Below are 20,237 nucleotides of genomic sequence, written 5' to 3'. Positions count from 1 at the left end.
TAAGGTGTGGATCCAGAGTTATATGAGTTAACAACGTCTAAGCTGGAAATCTCCACCTCAAGCCTCAAAGTGACTGATGCATTTGCAAGACTCATGTCCACAGTTGAGAAGACAAGCACATCTACCAGGTAAGCAGTTAGTGTTTACCCTGACTTTGAATTCTGTGTTTAAACAGCCCAAATGGGAAAGCATTTCAGAGTATTGTGTTAAGATTCACTTTATGTTTGTAAAAACTAATAATGCCTAATTCCATAAAATGGTGTCAGATGTTTAAAATTGAACTATATTAGAGCAGGCTATTTCATGAGAAACTAGAAAGGACTAATAGATGTGGATTTTTCTCTCCTCCCACCCCCAACTTTGTGGAGAAGAATTCTGGTTAAGTATTAAGATCATAAAGCCACTGTAGAAAGAGTCCCTCTTACCCTTCATAACTTCCTGAAATCTTCGGGAACCCAGTCTCACACTCCTAGAGTCATTGTTTTATTTTCTGAATTCTTACATGTGCAGCACCTCTCTTACTAAGGTTTCTGGGACCCCCTTCAGGGACATGGCCTAGAAAAGCAGTTATCTCTCGGTGTCAGAGCCAGATACAAGGAATGTTACTTGGGCCTTGTGTTTAGGATTCAGGAAACCTTTAGTTTTACATGGTGAAGCACTGGATTAAGCCATTGCTTTGACGTGTTAGCCATAGGAGTAACCCGGTTCGTAATAGGAAGCTAATCACTACTGCAGCTCTGCTGTCCACATCCATGATACGTCAGCACTTTAAAATGTTTAATCTTTCATTCTACAGAGATTTATTATTATTAAATTATGAAAATTATTTATAATTATGAAAATCCATTATTTGTTTTGTAATTATAATTATGGATTAACTTCCCTGAAATGGATTTGTAGCATGCACATGCTTATTTGTCCACAGATTCTCTCCATTGCTCTCATTACCCCTATTTCTTCATAGTAAGGCTGCCTGACACTGTTAAAACCTACTATTAAGTCAACCTACTTGTAAATTAAGCCAGTGCTAGTGTTTTACTTGCTTTCTAACTTTTTCTATTCCTAAATAAACCATATTTTCAAATTGAAATTCTTTTCATTCAAGTTTCTCCATTTTTTCTATATGTGTTAACCAAAACCTAATGCACGCTTAACTTAAAAACAACACACACAAAAAACTGATGTTTTTATTGTTTGGGCTTTACCCAGCTATTTTTCGGACAGTCTTTTCTAAGGACAATCATACTATTTCCATTCCTTTTTTCCTCTGCAGTCTCACTGAACAAACTATTTATAGTAGAGTTATGGATGGCCCAATGATGAGAATTCATTCTTTGCGCCATTAGGAGGAGCTCTAAACCACATTAACTCTCTTAACTTTTTAGTTCATCCTTGAAACATGCTGTATGTACACTAGGGAACTTTTCCAACTCCTCTATCACTTTAAGAGGTTATTTTGATGTTTTCCCTTATTCTATACTATTATGGAATGAACTAAAACTATAGTGTGTATCCTATTGCCCATCAGTGTTGTGGCTGCATTGAATTACTCTTTACTACCTGTCCAGCTTTATATTTAAACACAATAAATTGAAAAGAAAACAAGTTGCCAACTTTGTATTTTCTATTTTGAGGAATTGTTTGAAAATGGTGAGAAGTACAAATATTCACAAGTCTTACAATTTGAAGGTAATACTATAAAATTGTCCCCATAAGTACTTCTCAATTGTACAGAGAAGAAAAAGGGGGTGACATATAATGCTCCAGAAAGCATTTTAGGTGTCTTGTTTATCTTTTGTTTCTGTCATTTTTGTGTTTGTTTTTTGAGTAAACTATAGAATGTAAAGCTCAGCAAAATCTTCTTGGCTCTTGATAGTATATAGAAGATAGAGCAGAAGAGCATTGAGGGACTGTAGGGTAAGAAAAGGTTAAGAAAGAGTGGTCTAGGTAGAGGAATTTTACATGTAACAAACAAGATCCCATCTTTTCTAAGTGCTTTGCATGTGTAAGAGAAAGCACATGTTTTATTTTTTTGTTTACCTTTACTAATAGAGAGAAAAATAATTTCTTAATTTTGGCCAGCTAGTTAGTAGCCACAGATCTCTAACTAAAGTTTATACAAGCCAAAGAACTAATTGTCAAAAGGGATACATCTTTTTTTTCTTACCTTTTCCTTCTCAAGTGTACAGTTCAGTGGTTTTCAGTATATTCATGAGGTTGCACAACCATCACCACTATCTAATTCCCTAACATTTTTATCACTCTTAAAAGAAACCCTATACTCACTAGCCACTTTTCCCAGCCCCCGGCCACCACTAAAGTGCTTTTTTCCTTTGCATTTGCCTATTCTGGCATCCTATATAGTAAAAGCCTAATATACTAAATGACTGGTCAGCCTTTTAACCAATCAAAGCGTAATATGCTAATGATATGCTAAGGCCGCTCAACTGCTCGCTATGATGTGCACTGACCACCAGGGGGCAGATGCTCTGACCCGGTAGGTTAGCTTGCTGCTGGGGTCCGGCTGATCGCGACTGAGCGAGACAGGCCAGACATGCCAGACATGCCCTGGAGCCCTCCCGCGGACAACCTGCCACGTCCAACCTCCTCCCCAGCTGGCCAACCTCCGTCGTCCCTCCCTGCCCCAATCATGCACTAGTGGGGTCCCTGCGCCCTCTCGCAATCTGCCCTTTCGCAATCCGGGACCCCTCAGGGGATGTCGAAAGCCGGTTTTGGCCCAATCCCATGAATCGTGCATCAGGCCTCTAGTTTCATATAAATGGAATCATACAATATGCAGCCTTTTGTGCCTGGCTTCTTTCACTTAGCATAATGTTTTTCAAGTTCAGCCATGTTGTTGCATATATCAGTACTTTGTGTTCTTTTGTGGCTACATAATATCCCGTTTTGTGGATATACCACATTTTGCTATTGCATTAATAAATTGCTGGACATTTGGATTGTTTTTACTTTTTTACAGTTATGAGTAATGCTACTGCGTTTATTATGAGTTGTTGTTTTTTAATATATTTTATTGATTTTTTACAGAGAAGAAGGGAGAGGGATAGAGAGTTAGAAACGTCGATGAGAGAGATCGATCAGCTGCCTCCTGCACGCCCCCCACTGGGGCTGTGCCCGCAACCAAGGTACATGCCTTTGACCGGAATCGAACCCGGGACCCTTCAGTCCGCAGTCTGACGCTCTATCCACTGAGCCAAACTGGTTCGGCTATTATGAGTTTTTGTATAGATAAATGTTTTCCGTTTTCTTGGGAGTGGAACTGCTGGGTCAAATGGTAACTCTCTGTTTAACTTTTTGAGTAACTGCCAAACTGTTTTTCCAAAGTAGTGGCACTATTTTACATTCCCACTGATAATGTATAAGAGTTCCCATTTCTCCACATTCTCACCAAGGCTTGTTTTTGTCTGACTTTTTGATTATAGTCGTCCCGGTGAGTATGAAGTGGTAGCTCATTGTCATTTTGATTTGCATTTCCCTGGTGGCTAATGACATTGAGCATCTTTTCAGGTGCTTATTGACCATTTGTATCTCTTTAGAGAAATGTCTATTCACAAACTTTCCCAATATTTTAATTGGGTAATTTGTCATTATTATTACGAGAGGCCCAGTGCACGAAATTCGTGCACTGGGGTGGCGGGGGGGGGGGGGGCTCAGCCCGTCCTACCCCCTCTCACAGTCCAGGAGCCCTCAGGGGGTATCCTGCTGCAGCCGCTAAGGTGTTTTCATCAACACGACTCTAGTCCCTTCACCACGAAAAAATGACAACTTTCTTTAGGCATTTTCAAGATGTCTCTTTCATAGGATATGGCATTTCTTTTCTTTTTTTAATCCTCATATGAGCATATTTTCCCATTGATTTTTAGAGAGCGTGGAAGAGAGAGGGAAAGACAGAGAGAAACATCAATGTGAGAGGCACACTTCGATTGGTTGCCTCCTGCATGATCCCTGACCTGGGCCCTGGCCAGGGAGGAGCCTAGGTACATGCCCTTGATCAGAATTGAACCCGGCCCCCCTGTGGGTTTGTGTCTCCACTCCGGGCTCCCCGCCCCCCCACCCCCGCGGGTGGTTCTCTCTGGGGCCGGGCGTGGGCCACCCTGTCTGTTGTTCTCTCAGGCTCTGGGCCCATGCCAGGCCCCTCCTCCTGAGCTGGTCATGACTGTTATGGTGTCCTGGCCTAATTTGCGTATTACATATATATATATACATATATATATATGAATTCTTTACATATTCTGGGTACTGGGCCTTTATCAGGTATATGTTTTGCAAATATTTTGTCATTCTGCAGGTTGTTTTTTCACATCCTTGATAGTGTCCTGTGAAACATGAAAGTTTCTTAATTTTCTCAACAAAAGGGAAACTGTATCAAGGCCCCAGGGCCACAGGGTGCAGGCAGGGAGACCACTCTGTGGGCCAAGAAGATGGTGGAGGGGCCTTATTTACTCTTCTCCTTGGAGCATAAGTTGTTGGTGTGGCCACACTTTTTGCAGCATTTGACAGCATGGTGGGTACGGGCAGGGGTATTGGCATACGTAACACTTGTGGCAGATCATCTCGCCACACTTGTACTTCTGGGCAAGCTGGTGGAGGGAGGGCTCCTTGATGCCACCCCGCAGATGGAGTACCAAGTACAGGGCGGACTCTGAATATTGTAGGCTGAGAGAGTGGGGCCGTCTCCAGCTATTTACCACAAAAAATCAGACCTGCTGGTCAGGCAGGATGCCCTCCTTTTCTTGCGTTTTAGCGTTGACATTCTCAGTGGTGTCGCTGGGCTCGACCTCAAGGGTGCTGGTCTTGCCAGTCAGGGTCTTCACAAAGATCTGCATCTCTGCGTCTGCTGGGGAGGCTGCTTGGCCACCACATTGAAGAGAATTAACAAAAGTCTCTTAGTTTTTATGAATACAATTTATCTTTTGTTGCTTGTGCTTTAGGTGTCCTATCTAAGAAACCAAAGCCTACTTCAAGGTCAGGAGCATTCTAGGTTTTCTTATACGAAGTTTTATAGTTTCAACTCTTACATTTAGCTCTTTGATCCATTTTGAGTTAATTTTTTAATATGATGTGAGATAGGAGTCCAACTTTGTTCTTTTGCCTGTGGATATCCAGTTCTACAAGCACTGTTTGTTAAAAAGACAGTTCTTTCCCCTCATCCCCCATAGAATGGTCTTGGCACCCTTGTTGAAAATCAATTTGCCATAAATGTATAGGTTTATTTCTGGACTCTTAATTGTATTTCCTTGACAAAAAGGATAAATCTTAACTGGAAACACTATAAATGAAAATTAGGTCACTGCCTTTGATTTGAGAAAAGGTCATGATATAACTTTTTATTTTCAAATTCTCCACAAGCATGTTCTTCCTTATATTTTAAGAAAACTAGATCACATCAATGTGCAGTGACTACAGATAAATGCACAAAGAAAACTTTTTCTTATTTTTAAATACAGCTTCATATTGCCTCCAAGTAGTGCCTCTGAAATAAGGCAATTGGTAGAAACACTAGAATAATGTTTACCAAGTATTCCTTGGGTAGACGGTTCTTCCTTTCCCATACCCCAATTGTACTCCACAAATGAGGAAGTCCATTGAGGTACAATTTTGTTACTGTTGTTAGTAACCTTTTATCATTGCAAAGCAGTAGGATATGCTGTAGAAAGTTACAAAATACAAGCCAACAAAAAATTTAAATTATCACATTCTTACCACTCAGATCACTATAACTTCTTAGAACAAATTCTTTCAGATTTTTTTCTATGTAAATATGCACATACTTGTGTTATTTTAACCAAAAATGAGATTTTTATAGTCCATACTGAATTAAATCTACTCTTGCAATCAGTGATCTCCATCTGTCAATTTCAAAAAATTTTCATTTCATCTAATACTCAGGCTATATTCAGATTTCTCTGACAATGTCCTTTCTCTCTGCTTTGTCCAAACCAATATTCAGTCTAATGCTATTGTACCCAGCTATTATGGCTCTTAAGTCCCTTTTAACCCAGCATAGCTACCCTTGATTCCTTTTGCTTTTCATTTTATAACATTAGCTTGTTAAAATGATCAATCTAGTTATGCCCAAGAACGTCCCAACCTCTGGATTTGTCTGTGTCCAAGTAGTATTTAATATGTTCCTTGATTCCCCTTCTTTACTGTAAACTGGAAATTATATCTGGAGGTTTGATGAAGACAGTTAAACCTTTGCCTAAAATGCATCATAGGTGTTGTGTCACATCAGAAGACACATAACATCTGAGTGACTCCATCGTTGGTGATGCTAAGATTGACTTGGTGAGAGGCTAACCCTTTCCATTTTATACTTTCAGTTTTTTCACTTTTACACTAAAAAGAGAACAATCTGCTTTTACTTCAGAATGATGCAGATATTGGTTCCCCATTAAACATCCACCTAATAGTTTTGCCACCATTTAAGTACAATGAAATGTAGATTTTTATCAGAAAAAATTCTGCTGAGAAACCCTAGAACTCAGTTCAGTATTGGTTGATCTGCTGATAGTTTCAATGTGCCTAAAGGTGACCCCTGCGCCCCATTGAACAACTTTAACTTTGGTCCTAAAAGTCTGACGTTTGATTTGATTTCAGCCTGAATTTAAAAATGGTAACAATAGAAAAATGTAGGAATAAAATAAAGGTCTGCATCTCTTTCTTGCATTATCTCCTGACTTTCTGCTGCCCATCCCTAGAACAAAGAAAATATGTATCGTAGGTGGCAGGAATAACGTGTGTCACACCTAATAGAGTACCAACTATCCTTTATCATAAAAGAGGTCAGGCTTTTTAGAGTAATGATATTAAATGAACTTTGGTTTAAAATCAATATTTTTATCACTATAACTATCCTTTCAATATATTTAATTTCCTGGGGAAAAAATAAAGGTTGGATTACAATCATGTGCTCAATTTGTGCCACATTTGAGGTTTTGTTGGCATTTTCTGTGGCTCACCTGCTGGGAAGACATGAGTCACACAGAGTTCTTCATATATGTGGTAGGCACCAAACTGCACATTTCTAGCACCTGGGGCCATTGTAGTAAAATGTATTTCATCTAGAGAACGCACAGGATTTCAAGATTTCCCCTGTTCCCAACCCCTCCTGCCTATGTACATCCTTAGTGTCAGCAGCCGGCCCTGGTGCTGCTGCATTTGGACCCTCTGTCTGTATCCCGTTGGGGCTGAGGCCCGGTGTTTGTGAACTGAGGGTTTTCTCTCCTGGAATTCCCCTTCAGGGATGAAGAGCGCCTGAGGTTAAAATGACTTACAAGGTCCTGTGCCAAACATGTTTTGTTTTATGTTGAGGTAGTTTTGGTAGTTTCACTGGGAGCAGGGGGAAATCCAGTTGGGCGAAGTGTTATTAGGGTTTCTGGATTATATTTCTGCTTAGTAGCATTCTGAAAATATTCCTAGCCTTAAAAGTAAAGCTGTGAGCTATTCACGGTACATGTGAATATCCGTATGTACATGCCCAGCTATGATGAACATACGTAAGTAAGGCATGCGACTTCATAAGAGACTTGGCATCTGGCATAGGAAGCACACAACACAAGAGTATCATGAGGTTCAGGAACCAGCAGAGAAAAAGGTGCTCAAGTCTGTATAGATTGCTAACTGACCATCGTGAGAGTGGGTGTTCCCCCATTTGGTCCACAGCAAAGTCACATTAACACACTTCCTTTTTTGCATTTGTCAATAGGAAACCAAAAAGAGAAGAGCACCTGAGTGAAGAAGCCATCAAGGTGATCGCTGGCCTTCCCGACTTAACGTTCATGCATGCCAAGGTGTTGATGTTCCCAGCCACGTTAACACCTTCCACGAGCTCCCAGGAGAAAGCAGACTGATAGCAGATAGGAAGTGGACAGTTTCAATGGCTTTTCCTTCTCTCCATCCCTCCCCTACCATCAAAAGCATAACCTGTTGTAATTAAAAAAAATTCAAGTTCAGCTGATTTGTTGGTAAGCCACACTAGAAAGGTATACATAGTAATGTATATTTATTTACATACTGAAGTCCTAAATTTATATTAGAAAAAATGTAAATAATCGGGGGTGAACATTTTTGAAGATTTATTCTTTTTGTGTTGCTGGGGTGTATACATTTATGTCTTTGTGAAATACACTGGTGGTGTCCTTCTTACAAAACTTTTGAAATAAAAAAAAAAAAAGAAAATCAAAAACTCAAATCTCCACTGTCTGTGAAATCCCCTTCAGTCTTTTCAGATTGTATTGAATGTCCTATTAATTTTTCATATCATATGTTGAATTACTTTTACTATCATATATAAGCTCCAAAGTCATTGTTAAATTTGTGTGTGTGTGTGTGTGTGTGTGTGTGTGTGTGTGTGTGTTGGATTTGTTTTAGATCTGGCTTTTGTTAAAATTTTTGTGCTCTTTTTTAATCTTTTCAATCTGGCATATTGCTGTTTTACCTTTTGCAAGGTACTTCATCGATTGCTCCTTTGTTAAGGGTATGGATCACTGTCAGAACTTGATTGCAGGGGTTTAAAGAGATTGTGTGTCTGTTTTAAATCAGTTTGGTTTGGAGAAGGACCAAATTATATGAATGTCTTACCATGAAATTTACTTGTTACTGATTTTTTTTTGTTCTATCATACCACTATTTTTTGAGGATTTTGCACAGTGTAAATGACATAATCATAGATTGCTATGGTTTAGGCTGTATATACAGTAAAAACTATGGGTTTTAAATGTTTGGGGAAATTCCTATGGAAAAAAAAAAGAGAGAGAGATGTAGAAAGAAGAATTTCTAACAAGGGTAATGTGCATGCCCAAGGTCTTTGGAGATTTCAGTGTGTAAATTTCCTTTTAGCTTACACAAAAATAAAATAATTTAAAAGAAGTGAGCCTGGTGTCTTTGTCCTTTGGTATCTGGGGAAAATGTAATGAGTTTGGATATGAAGTGTTACTCTGTGTTAATGTACTTCACAGGAAGTAGTTCAGAGGAAACCATTTGGTAGGGCTTCCACTTTGTTGAAACCAGGAAGAATTCAAATCTGGCCCATAAGAACTGGATCAGTCATTTTAGTAGCTGGGCTGTTTTTTATGTAGAACACGAGATCATAAAAGAAATTCCCATGATTCATTATGATGTATCCGAATTGGCAAGGTGAAGGAAAAATTTGCAGGGAAGTTTTTTATTTCCAAGAAAATATAGGCATGAAATTAAGGTGAGCAGAAAATTTCTATAAAGTGATTGTAAAATATTAAATACTAGGGGCCCGGTGCACGAAATTCGTGCACTGGGTGTGTGGGGGGGGGGGGAGTGTCCCTCAGCCCAGCCTGCCCCCTCTCACATACTGGGAGCCCTCAGGCGTTGACCCCCAGACCCCTCCGATTGCTGGCTCTGCCCCTTGCCCAGGTCTGATGCCTCAGCCAGAGGCGTAGACCTCCATCACCCTCTGATCACCTGATCGGCCCCTTGCCCAGGCCTGACGCCTCCGCCAGAGGTGTCAGGCTTGGACAGGGGACCCCCATCTCCCTCTGATCGCTTGCTCCACCCCCCACCCAAGCCTGATGCCTCTGACCCAGGCTTCAGGCCTGGGCAAGGGGACCATCATATCCCCCCAATCCCCGGCTCCGCCCCCCGCCCAGGCCTGATGCCTCGGCCAGAGGAGTTGACCCTCATCACCCTCCGATCACCAAATGTCTCAGTGGAACCCCTCTGCACCTCCATCAATGACAGAGATTCCTGTGTTGCCAGGTTATTACACAGGCCATTGGGACAGTTGCCTGAGTGTCGTTTAAATACGGCCTGGAGTGACCATGCTTATCTCCTAGTCACTTCCCCAACTTTTTTTTTCTTTTTAGAGAAGGCTTTCCCTCAGAATAGTCACAGGTCTTCAGTGCCCGTGACCTTCATGGAAGGATAAGATACTCTGAGCAGAACTTCACATGTAAAAAGTTGCTTCTACAGCACATTGCAAAACTCAATTGTAATGGCAGCCTTCGCCAACCTAAGTTTAGAGCCTTAGCTGTGTTATCCTGAGGAAGGTAATCAACTCTGAGCCCTAATTATCTTTTAAAATGGAATGACACCACCAACTTGTGAGGTTGATGTATTAAATAATAAATGTAAAACACTTGTAACATGAGTAGATAGGCAATAAATGATAGAGTCAGCAAAATTGTGAAGGCCTTGGGAACCCTGGTAAATTTAAGACACTCAAAGAAAGGAGCACTGCCCTAGCTAGTTTGGCTCAGTGGATAGAGCGTCAGCCTATGGACCGAAGGGTCCCAGGTTCAATTCCGGTCAAGGGCACATGCCTGGGTTGCATGCTCGATCCCCAATAGGGGGCATGGAGGAGGCAGCTGGTCAGCGATTCTCGTCATTGATGTTTCTATCTCTCTTCCTCTCCCTTTCTCTCTGAAATCGGTAAAAATATATTCTTAAAATAAGGAAGAAGCACTGAGAATAACAAGTTATTGCATTATTTTAAAACAGTCAAGTGGACGTCCTCATAAAAGGAATCCTGCTTTATGACTCAGAGAATGGATGCTTCATTTTACAACCACTTTAGATAAGGAAGCTTTCCCTGTTGTTAATCATATTGGCTCTGGATGTTTTAATCACAACAGATAACATTAATATTGGATTGTCAGGTTAAAGCCAGGGCTGTAGTCAACCTAAAGTGCTCAGCTCTTTTTTGCATTAGACCAGGACTCCAATCGCCCCAGAAAGCAGTAGCAATGGCTGCTGCAGGAAGAGCCTTGAGCATCCTATGATCTCAGCCCAGGGAGAGTCTGTCAGATGCAAGCTTGTCCTGGTCATCAGCTGTCCATTTGTCTTTCTCGAAATCAACCAGGAGGACTCTGCAGAATTGGGGAGAAGAAACTAAAGAGTCAGCAGCCCTAATAGCCGAATCACACATAGTGGAGGCTGGTTTAGCAATCAGCTTAAAACCGGCTCACTCATCTCCTAGTCTCACTGGATGGCCAAATCCAAATAGCCCTACATAATTCCCCAGTCAGTCCAAGCCAGACTGGGAAGTATAGGAGAAACTTTTTTAGGTTGAGCCATGTGTCACTATTATTTTTTAAATATGTTTTTATTGATTTCAGAGAGGAAGGGAGATAGAGAGAGGGATAGAAATACCAATGATGAGAGAATCATTGATAGGCTGCCTCCTGCACACTCCCTATTGGGGATCGAGCCCACAACCCAGGCATGTGCCCTGGTTCATGGGGCAACACTCAAACCATTGAGCAACACAGGCCAGTCACTACTATTTTTATGAGTCATTCTTTTATACAGAAACTTGTTTTTCCCTCTACATGATTATCATGGCCTTTAGAACTTGTCATCTTTCTGTTCCCTCGTGTTTCTTGAATCAGGATTAGTCTTCACTGTAACAAAAACCCAAAATGCTGCGTCTCATGTAATAAAACTCATACTTGTGTCACATTTGAATTTTGAAGTTGGAATGTATCATACAATTGGATAGGCTATACATTTATTTGGCAGTGGTTTCTTTTTCTTAGTGATGTATAAAATAATGCTATCTTACAATCAATGACAGTGATGTATAAAATAATGCTATCTTACAATCAATGACAGAGTTGATGAAAAATGGTAATGGTGGCTTCAACAATAGAAGCTTATTTCTCTTGCCTGTAGAACAGAAGGAAAAAGGAGAGAACAGAGTTTGTAGGACAACCATAAGTCTGAGCCATACCTGTTTTTCACCTCTCAGCCCATACAAACAGCATCTATCTCACTGAGTAAAGGAATACACAGAGAAACGAGTTGTCTCAAGCTACAGCGATGCTTCAGACTGGATCTGTCATGTTCCTGGTGCTTTTCTGGGGTGGGAGTCGGGGTGAGAATCTATAGAGGCCAGCACTGGGGCCTTTGGGGGAACAAATGCTAAGATAAATCATGGGTGGAAGGGGACTAGGAGTTGTGTGATCTAAATATAATTGCCAAGAAGCAGCTATAAGATCTTGGATAATCCCCTTTTTAAGTCTCCCATCCCTCATGTATAAAAGAGGGGTTTAAGTCTATAGAATTGAAAACTAAGGTAGGGCTGGAACATTGGCTGGCCCAGTGCTTTGCAAACCACTCCCAGGAGCCCTGCTTCCGTGTCCTGCAGTGAAAGGGTGTCCGGCAGTAACACCTTGGGCTGATAAACTGGAAGGAGGGATTGCAGAAGATCTCATTTGATGAAAGGGTGGGTTCCATTGCTAGCAAAAGTTCAAAGCCAATGATGATAAAATTCTAAGAGCTGGAGAGTGAAGGCTGGACAGGAAAACTGACTTGCACAACATTACACATCTGTAGCCAGAGGCAGGACCTGAGCCAGTTTTCCTGACTCTTGGACTTTTCATTTACACTCTCCTGAACCTCCTCTGGAATGGTGGTCAGTTAGCCTTTGCCTGAATATTTTTAGGGACCTCGTATGGCCCCTGAATTTCACAAGACTGCCAGACACGGTCTCTGCACTCGGCCTCCTCTCTCCAAATCTTCCCTGAGAGGTGCCTGAACTGAACGTGCCTCCATTGCCTGGTGAGGAAACCAAGACATGCAGCATTCTGTAACTGCCCCCAGGTCCCTCAGCCGGGAAGCAGAAGAGCCTGAATCCCGGGTCTTTCTGATCCCAGGGACTGAACGCTTAACCGGAGCAGAGTGTCAGCCTCTCAGTGTGGCCAGGGCTGTTGCAGCACCTGTCCTCTTGCTTTATGATGACCAATTTGCTCATCTCTCTCCCTCCGGCTTTGGCTTCAGGCTCCTGGGTCAGCTTCTGGGTCATGTTTGTCCCCTGGTCCCTGGCACAGTGTCAAGGAGTGTTTGCTTCCTCACCCATTTTAAGCAGGAGACCCTGGGAACCGGAACCGGACAGGGATCCTTCCTAAATCTGGGCTTTGCCTTTGCCAAAAGATACTGAGAACCCCACCTCAAGCCCCATCTGAACTTTTTCAAAATATACCCTACTAGAGGCCTGGTGCATGAAATCTGTACACTCAGGGGGAGGGAGGGAGAGGGTGGTCCCTCAGCCCAGCCTGCTCCCTCTTACAGTCCAGAAGCCCTCAGGGGATGTCCACAGGGAGCAGGCCTAAGCCATCAGTCAGACATCTTAGCGCTGCAGCGGAGGTGGGAGAGGCTCCTGCCACCGCCACTGTGCTCCGCCAGAGCCTGGCTTCTGGCTGAGTGGTGCTCCCCCTGTGGGAGCACACTGACCACCAGGAAACAGCTCCTGTGTCGAGTGTCTGCCCCTGGTGGTCAGTGCGCAGCGCATCATAGCAACTGGTCATTCTGCCGTTCGGTCGATTTGCATGTTAGCCTTTTATTATATAGGACTAGAGGCCCGGTGCACAAAAATTTGTGCACTGGGGCGGGGGGTGGTTCCTCAGCCCGGCCTGTGCCCTCTTGCAGTCTGGGACCCTTCGGGAGATAACGACCTGCTGGCTTAGGCCTGCTCCCAGGTGGCAGAGGGCAGGCCCAATCCCTAGGTGCAGCCCCTGGTCGGGCTCAGAGCAGGGCCGATTGGGGAGTTGGGGCGCCGCCCCCTGTCATGCACAGAGCAGGGCGGATCAGGAGGTTGCGATGCCACCCTCAGTCACGCTCAGGGTAGGACCGATTGGGGGGTTGGGGCACTGCCCCCTGTCACACTCAAGGCAGGGTCGATAGGGAGGTTGCAGCGCCATCCCCTGTCACTCACAGAGCAGGGCCCATCAGGGGGGTTGGGGATCCATACTCTATCAGGCACAGAGTAGGGCCGGTCAGGGGGTTGAGGAGCTCCCCCCTGTCACTCACAGAGTAGGGCCGATAGGGGAGTTGGGGCACCGCCCCCTGTCACACACAGAGCAGGACCGATCAGGGGGTTGGGGCGCCACACCTTGTCACACTCAGGGCAGGGCCAATGGGGAGGTTATGGCTCTACCCCATCACACACAGAGTAGGGCCCATGCGGGGGAGGGGGGTTGGGGTGCCGCACCCTGTCACACACAGAGCAGGGCCGATCAGGGGGTTGGGGCGCCGCAGCCTGTCACACACAGAGCTGCAGGGCGATCAGGCGGTTGGGGAGCTCCCCCCTATCAGGCACAGAGCAGGGCTGATCAGGGGGTTGGGGTGCCTTCCCCTGTCACAAACAGAGCAGGGCGGAAAGGGAGGTTGTGGCCCTGCCCCCTGTCACACACAGAGCTGCAGGGCGATCAGGGGGTTTGGGCGCTGCCCCCTGTCACACTGATCCCAGTGCTGGGAGGCATATTACCCTTTTATTATATAGGATAGAGGCCTGGTGCATGGGTAGGTGCCGGCTGGTTTGCCCTGAAGGGTGTCCTGGATCAGGGTGGGGGACCCCACTGGGGTGCCTGGCCAGCCTGGATGACGGGATGATAGATGTTTGCATCTGATCACACCCCTTCAGGGTGGGGGTCCCCACTGGGGTTCCTGGCCAGTCTGGGTGAGGGGCTGAGGGCTGTTTTCAGGCTGGCGGGTGACTGAAGCTCCCAACCGCTCCTTTTTTTCTTTTTTTTTTTTATTCTGGGCCAGCTTTAGCTCTGAGGTTTGGCTCCAGCTCTTAGGCCTCCACTGCTGAAAGCAGGTATCTGGTTTGTTTGGGTTCTATAATCGAAACACTGTTTCAACTCCAGCTCTGAGATCCCGGCTGGCTGAAAGCAGGTTTCTGGGGTTTTGTTTAGCTTCTATATTTGTAACAACATTTCAAATTGCAAGCTCAGAGGCCAGCAAGGCAGGTGGGGAACGTTGGAGTCCTCTGTCACTGAAGCAAGCAAGCCTCATGTTCGCTTCAAGCTGCCTGGCTGCCGGCCGCCATCTTGGCTGACAGTTAATTTGCATATCGCCCTGATTAGCCAATGGGAAGGGTAGCAGATGTATGGCTAATTACCATCTTTCTCTTTTATTAGATAGGATACTATCAATCACCAGTTCAATTCTGCAAGCTCTGAACAAACCCAAGCACCTCTTGGCGCCTGAGAAAGGTCTGAGTGTGGCTCAGAGAAGCACAGATAAACCACACGCTTAGGACCTCAGACAAAGCTTGATATTCCTGAAAAGAAACGTCACACTGGTAGTCATTAAACTCGATTGACATGGCACGGGCACCTGAAGCCATGCTCCATGTTGAAACCTGCCTGGCCATCTCCCAGCTTTCACCATCCCATTTACCCCACCCCCTTTTTTCTGTTAGACAAAGCAGGACTAGCGTGTTGGGGCTGGAGTTGCTGCAGGCATGGTAGGTGGCTCCTAACCGTGAGGTTCTGGGCCTAGACACCCCATCCTGGGACCCCAAATCCAGCAGGATTATCACCACACTAGGGGCTCTCTTTCATTATAAAGTCAAGCCTCGGCTGGCTGGAGACATTTGACCGAAATGAGTATTTTGACTCAGTGGGACGAGAGAAGTGTGGCCCAAGGACCGCCCAGCTCCTCACTCAATGCTCCGGTCACGGGAAGCGTTGCTGAAGTGGGTTCTCGCTTTGTTTCACTTTATTTTTGCTGCGTTGCCTTGGGAGCCTGAACTTTGATCTGGGTGGGATTCATTCATTCAGGGGCTCAAGAGATTGACACAGACCAGTGCTCCCCCTCCCGTCAGAATGAACTGCACTCCCTTGGCTCAAAGAAGAGGCCTGTGCTCTTCGCCGGTGACCTGCTACGCCCCGGCAGCACCCCTGTTCTGCCCCGGCCCCCTCCCCCCTCCCCCCTCCGGTTTAATCGCCTTTCCCGGCTGCCCAGGTCCTGTCAGGGAGGCCACAGCTAGAACCCAGAACACAGGGAGGCCTGTCTCCCTTCAGCTACTATCTTGTAACTCCCTCTTAATTTACAATCTGTTTGCTGTTTCAGATGTTTGGAAAGAAAAATCCTTAGTCAGCAGCTCTGGGAAGCTTCGTCTGCAGTGAAATCTGGACTCCTCTTTCCCAGCCCGGGTTTGTTTTTTTGGTTTTGTGGCTGGAACCTAACATCTGCGAAGCAGGCTGGTGCGCTCACCGGCCGGTCACCAGATACCTGTTGAAAGGATGCAGTCAGGGGTGGGAAATCTGGGCACAGCCCACCCGGGACAACAGGTGTTTATCAAACACCAGCCTCCACCAACCTGGAGGTTGTGGGGAGAGGAGCCCGGATGAGAAAGGGCGGCCTGTCCCAGCTCAGGTGCTGGGGGAACCCGCCAGGAAGCCCTTTCCCCAATGACTGACAAGAAAGCCATTTTCCCAGCTGCAGGGGCGTGTCCGCACCCTGGTCTATACCGCCCCGGCTGACCTCTGGGGAAAGGGTCCTCCCAGGCACTTCCAGACAAGATGACACAGGTTGTCATTGTCTTTGGTAGCTTCCGAAGGCTGTGAGAGAAAGGGACGTGTGCTCTTGTTGTAGATGATCATGTCTTCCTGGAGCCTGGTAGGGAGCAATAGACCCCCTGGAGTTGCAGCGTTAGCGCCCTGGTGGCCCAGGGCTTTCCCATGTGGCTGTCCTCAAGTGCTCACCGGCCCCAGCACAAAGGACCCCCGAGCTCTGAGGCCACAGAAGATCCGGCCGGACCATCGCTCTGGGAAGAGAAGCAGGAATGAGGTGACAGAGTTTGAGTCCTGGCACTGCCACTTCCTAACTGTGACACTGTGAACCGGGCTGTAAAATGGGGATAGGAATTCAAGTAAAAAAAATACCATAATTGCCCAGCCAGCATGGCTCAGTGGTTGAGCATCAACCTATGAACCAGGAGGTCACAGTTCAATTCCCAGTCAGGGTACATGCCCGGGTTGCAGGCTCAATCCCCAGTGTGGGGCATGCAGGAGGCAGCCAATCAATGATTCTCTCTCGTTATTGATGTTTCTCTCTCTCTCCCTCTCCCTTCCTCTCTGAAATCAATAAAAACATATTTTTAAAAAACAAACCAATTTCTTAGGTGTGATAATAGGGTTAGCCGAAGAATATTTCTTAATTTTGGATATGATATTGGTATGTGTGGGTGGACATAATTTAGTCTGAGATTGTTCAGCAAAGTAAACAAGTAAGTAAATAAAATCTAAGATATCTAAGTTTCAGCTTGGTTCAAGGGAGGAGAATGAGATGCCCCAAGGGACACAACTACTTAGGAGAATTAAAGAGGTAACTTGTGTTAAACACTTAGCATGACACTTGGAAATACGGCTCAATAAATGTTAGCTATTTTTATTATTATTATCACTAAGTTCTTATTGGGTGCCTGACTTGGGAGCCTTTTAGGGTACCGGCTGTTAAACATGCAGCACCCAATTCAGTGAAATAATTAGGGACCAGCAGGCCAGCTGTTCATGATTGAGGGATTATGAACAACCTACTTTTGCCTTAAACCAAGAGGCTACGGAAGTAGCTGAGTTCCAAGATCCAGCCACAAGGAGATGCTGAGGGGACTCAGGGAGACCTCAGACCTTCCTAGGCAAGTCCTTAAAGGTGACCCTGGCTGACACCCCACCCGTGTCTTGTGATGGACCTATATTTTCAATTGTTCTGTGGTGGCTTGAAGGGTGGGTGGGACGGAAATGTGTTGGGCTGGGGTATTCAGCCAGAGCCCATCCTAGGAGATGAACCCCATTCATTCATTCCTGTCCATTCATTCCTTCAACTTCAATTGAACACCTACTCGGTGCCAGGTGCTGGTGCACATTCCATCCCTGATCACACAGAAAGCCCATACCCCGGGGTTTGTCAAGCACCTGGGCTTGGCAGAGCACAGGAAAGTGAGTCATATTCCTTGGGGCATCTCATTCTCCTCCCTGGAACCAAGCTGAAACTTAGAGATCTTAGATTTTATTTACTTGCTTATTTACTCTGCCGAACAATCTCAGAATAAATTATGTCACTGCCTCCTGCTGCCCCCCAAACACACACACCAACATCATATCCAAAATTAAGGGATATTCTTCTGCTAAGCCTGTTATCACACCTAAGAAATTAACAATAATTTCTGAACACCATTCAAAATCCAGTCTATTAAAATCCCCCAAATGTCCCTAAAATGTCTTGTATAGGTTGCCTGTTCTAACCAGGGTCTGCTAAAGAAATGTGCATCCCATTTGGTTATATATTCCTTTTAATCTAGAACAGTTCTCCCATCCTTTTATTTTTCATTGCCTCGATTTTTTGTTTTAAAAGACCAGGACAGTTGTCTTGTAGAATGTCCCACTTTCTGGATTTATCTGATTGTTTCTTGCTGGTGTCCTTTAGCTTGTCCCTCTATCCCCTATATTTCTTCTAATAGGCCTTAGTCCCTTCAGGCTGCTTTAACAAAAATAACATAGATTGGATGGCTTATAAGCAATAGAAATTTATTTCTCACAGCAGTGGAGCCTGGGAGTTCAAGATCAAGGCACTAGCTTGTCTAGGTTCTGGTGAAAGTCTGCTTCCTGGTTCATAGGCAGCTGTCTTCTCACTGTGTCCTCACATGGCAGAAGGGGTGAGGGAGCTCTCTGGGGTCTCTTATAAGGCACTAATCCCATACATGAGGACTCCACCATCATGACCTATTTACTCCCCAAAGGTCCCATCTCCTAATATCACCACTCTGGGGGGGGGGGGGGGGAGGGTTAGGATTTCAACATATGAATTTGGGAGACACAAACATTGTCTACAGCAAATAGTATAACCTTCCTAAAGGTCAACAACTTCAAATATCTCCAACTTCATCCAGCTTTCAGCACAAGATTTGGGGCTCTGCAAAGCATAGGTAGAATAGGGAGGGGGGAAGGGAGAGGAAGAAAGAGTCCTCTACGCATGACACGAAGACCCAAGCACACAGCCAGGGAGGACCACAGGCTCCGGCAGAGGGCTGGGCTCATCCAGGAGCCTTGACATCCCCAGCTGTGGGAACTGGCCCTGCAGGTTATCAACCAGGATTGACCACTTGGTGGTCGGCCCTCCTTCCTCTCTGGACCTTCCCTAGGCCCCTGCATGGCTCCCTCCCTCACTCCTTCAGGCCTCTGCTCAAAGAAGCCTTTCCTGTACACGCCCAGCCCTCTCCAGCCCCTGCCTGCTGTGTTTTTCTCCTCAGCACACATTACCACCTGACATATATGTTTTGTTTATGTTGTGTTAGCCGTCTCTCCTGCCAAGACTTCATTAGGACAAAGACCTTCGTTGCCTGCTCACTGCTGTGTCCCCAGTGCCTAGAACAGCTTCTCATATAGAGAAGGCACCAAATAAACAATGGATAGATGAATGAATGAATGAATGAATGAATGAATGAATGAATGAATGAATGGGTCCCACAGCAAGTAGGCCAATTCCAAGAACATAATTGACGTCAAGTAAACAGATGTTGTTTGGGTTATCATCTTCCCAGAAACATATACTAAAATTCTGAAACTACGCTTAACGTTAAATGCTGGGGGGGCGGGGGGGGGGGGGAATCACATCATCCATGAATAAAAACAATAAAACCTCCCCTGCAAGCTATCTGATCTCCCAGCCCACAGTCACCCCTGCCACCAGAGTTTGGGTAACTCCTGGATCACTCAGCTCAGGGTGAGTCCAGGGCCTCTCGGTCATAAATACCATTTAGTCGCACTCAGCAAATAAGAGTCCTGTGACTTACGATGTTTGGCAGGGAGGATGATCCCTCTGTCTGATTTTTTTAAAACTTGAGTCTGTTGTGTTTTTCCCTTCTTTTTTTTTTTTTTAAGCCCTCAAATGCCGAACAGGTGCTGTATTCAACTCCTAGCCAAGGGCTGTGGCTTACAGTGGGCACTGAGCCAGGGGGCCTGGGGAAGGTAGCACGGGGCCTGGGGCCTGGGAGCAAGGCTAGCTTTTGTTCGGTTGGAGTAAAACCAACCAGCGGGAGAGTGTGTTATCTAAAGAGGGGCTTCTTGCCCTGGCCCTCAGGGGGTCCAAGGATCCCCTGAAACTCTGTGCAACATACTGTGAATCTTTGCTTCCGAGCACCTTTCTGGGGAGAAGCTCTGTAGCTTGCATCAGTTTCCCCATGAAGTTGGTGACACTGCCTTCCCCCTCCCCCCGCCATTACCACCACCACCACAACCACAAAGTAAGAAAGGAAAACACAGAGACAGCACCTGGCAGCTCCCTGGGTCTGTGAATCAACCAAGCTGTGTCAAACCCCTGCTGTGCCCCCATCCCACTTAGAACAGTGGTTCTCAACCTTGGCTGCACATTAGAATCACCTGGGAATCTTTAAGATCCTGATTTCTGGGCCCTATCGTCTGGAAATTCTGTCTCTTTGTTACTTATGTTGTGGCCCC

The 20,237-nt window shown here is 45.2% G+C and overlaps 1 protein-coding gene and 1 pseudogene across 5 annotated transcripts in view; one reads left to right on the top strand and one right to left on the bottom strand.

Annotated features, from left to right (window-relative positions):
* Window positions 1-8,892, top strand: part of AFTPH (aftiphilin) — a 73,828-nt gene extending 64,936 nt beyond the window's left edge. For 4 of the 5 annotated variants that reach the window (XM_059659650.1, XM_059659648.1, XM_059659647.1 and 1 more), the window contains 2 exons: window positions 5-128; window positions 7,730-8,892. In XM_059659650.1, the coding sequence (XP_059515633.1) occupies window positions 5-128; window positions 7,730-7,874 (269 nt within the window). In that variant the 3' untranslated portion in view covers window positions 7,875-8,892. The remainder of the gene's footprint in view (window positions 1-4; window positions 129-7,729) is intronic. The other variant, XR_009447943.1, reaches the window with a different exon arrangement.
* LOC132213299 (ubiquitin-ribosomal protein eL40 fusion protein-like) lies at window positions 4,457-4,853 on the bottom strand (annotated as a pseudogene).
* Window positions 8,893-20,237: the final 11,345 nt, after the last annotated feature.

This window comes from Myotis daubentonii, chromosome 12, assembly GCF_963259705.1.
Source record: "Myotis daubentonii chromosome 12, mMyoDau2.1, whole genome shotgun sequence".
Classification (NCBI taxonomy): domain Eukaryota; kingdom Metazoa; phylum Chordata; class Mammalia; order Chiroptera; family Vespertilionidae; genus Myotis; species Myotis daubentonii.
This window is presented reverse-complemented; position numbering and strand designations above follow the sequence as displayed.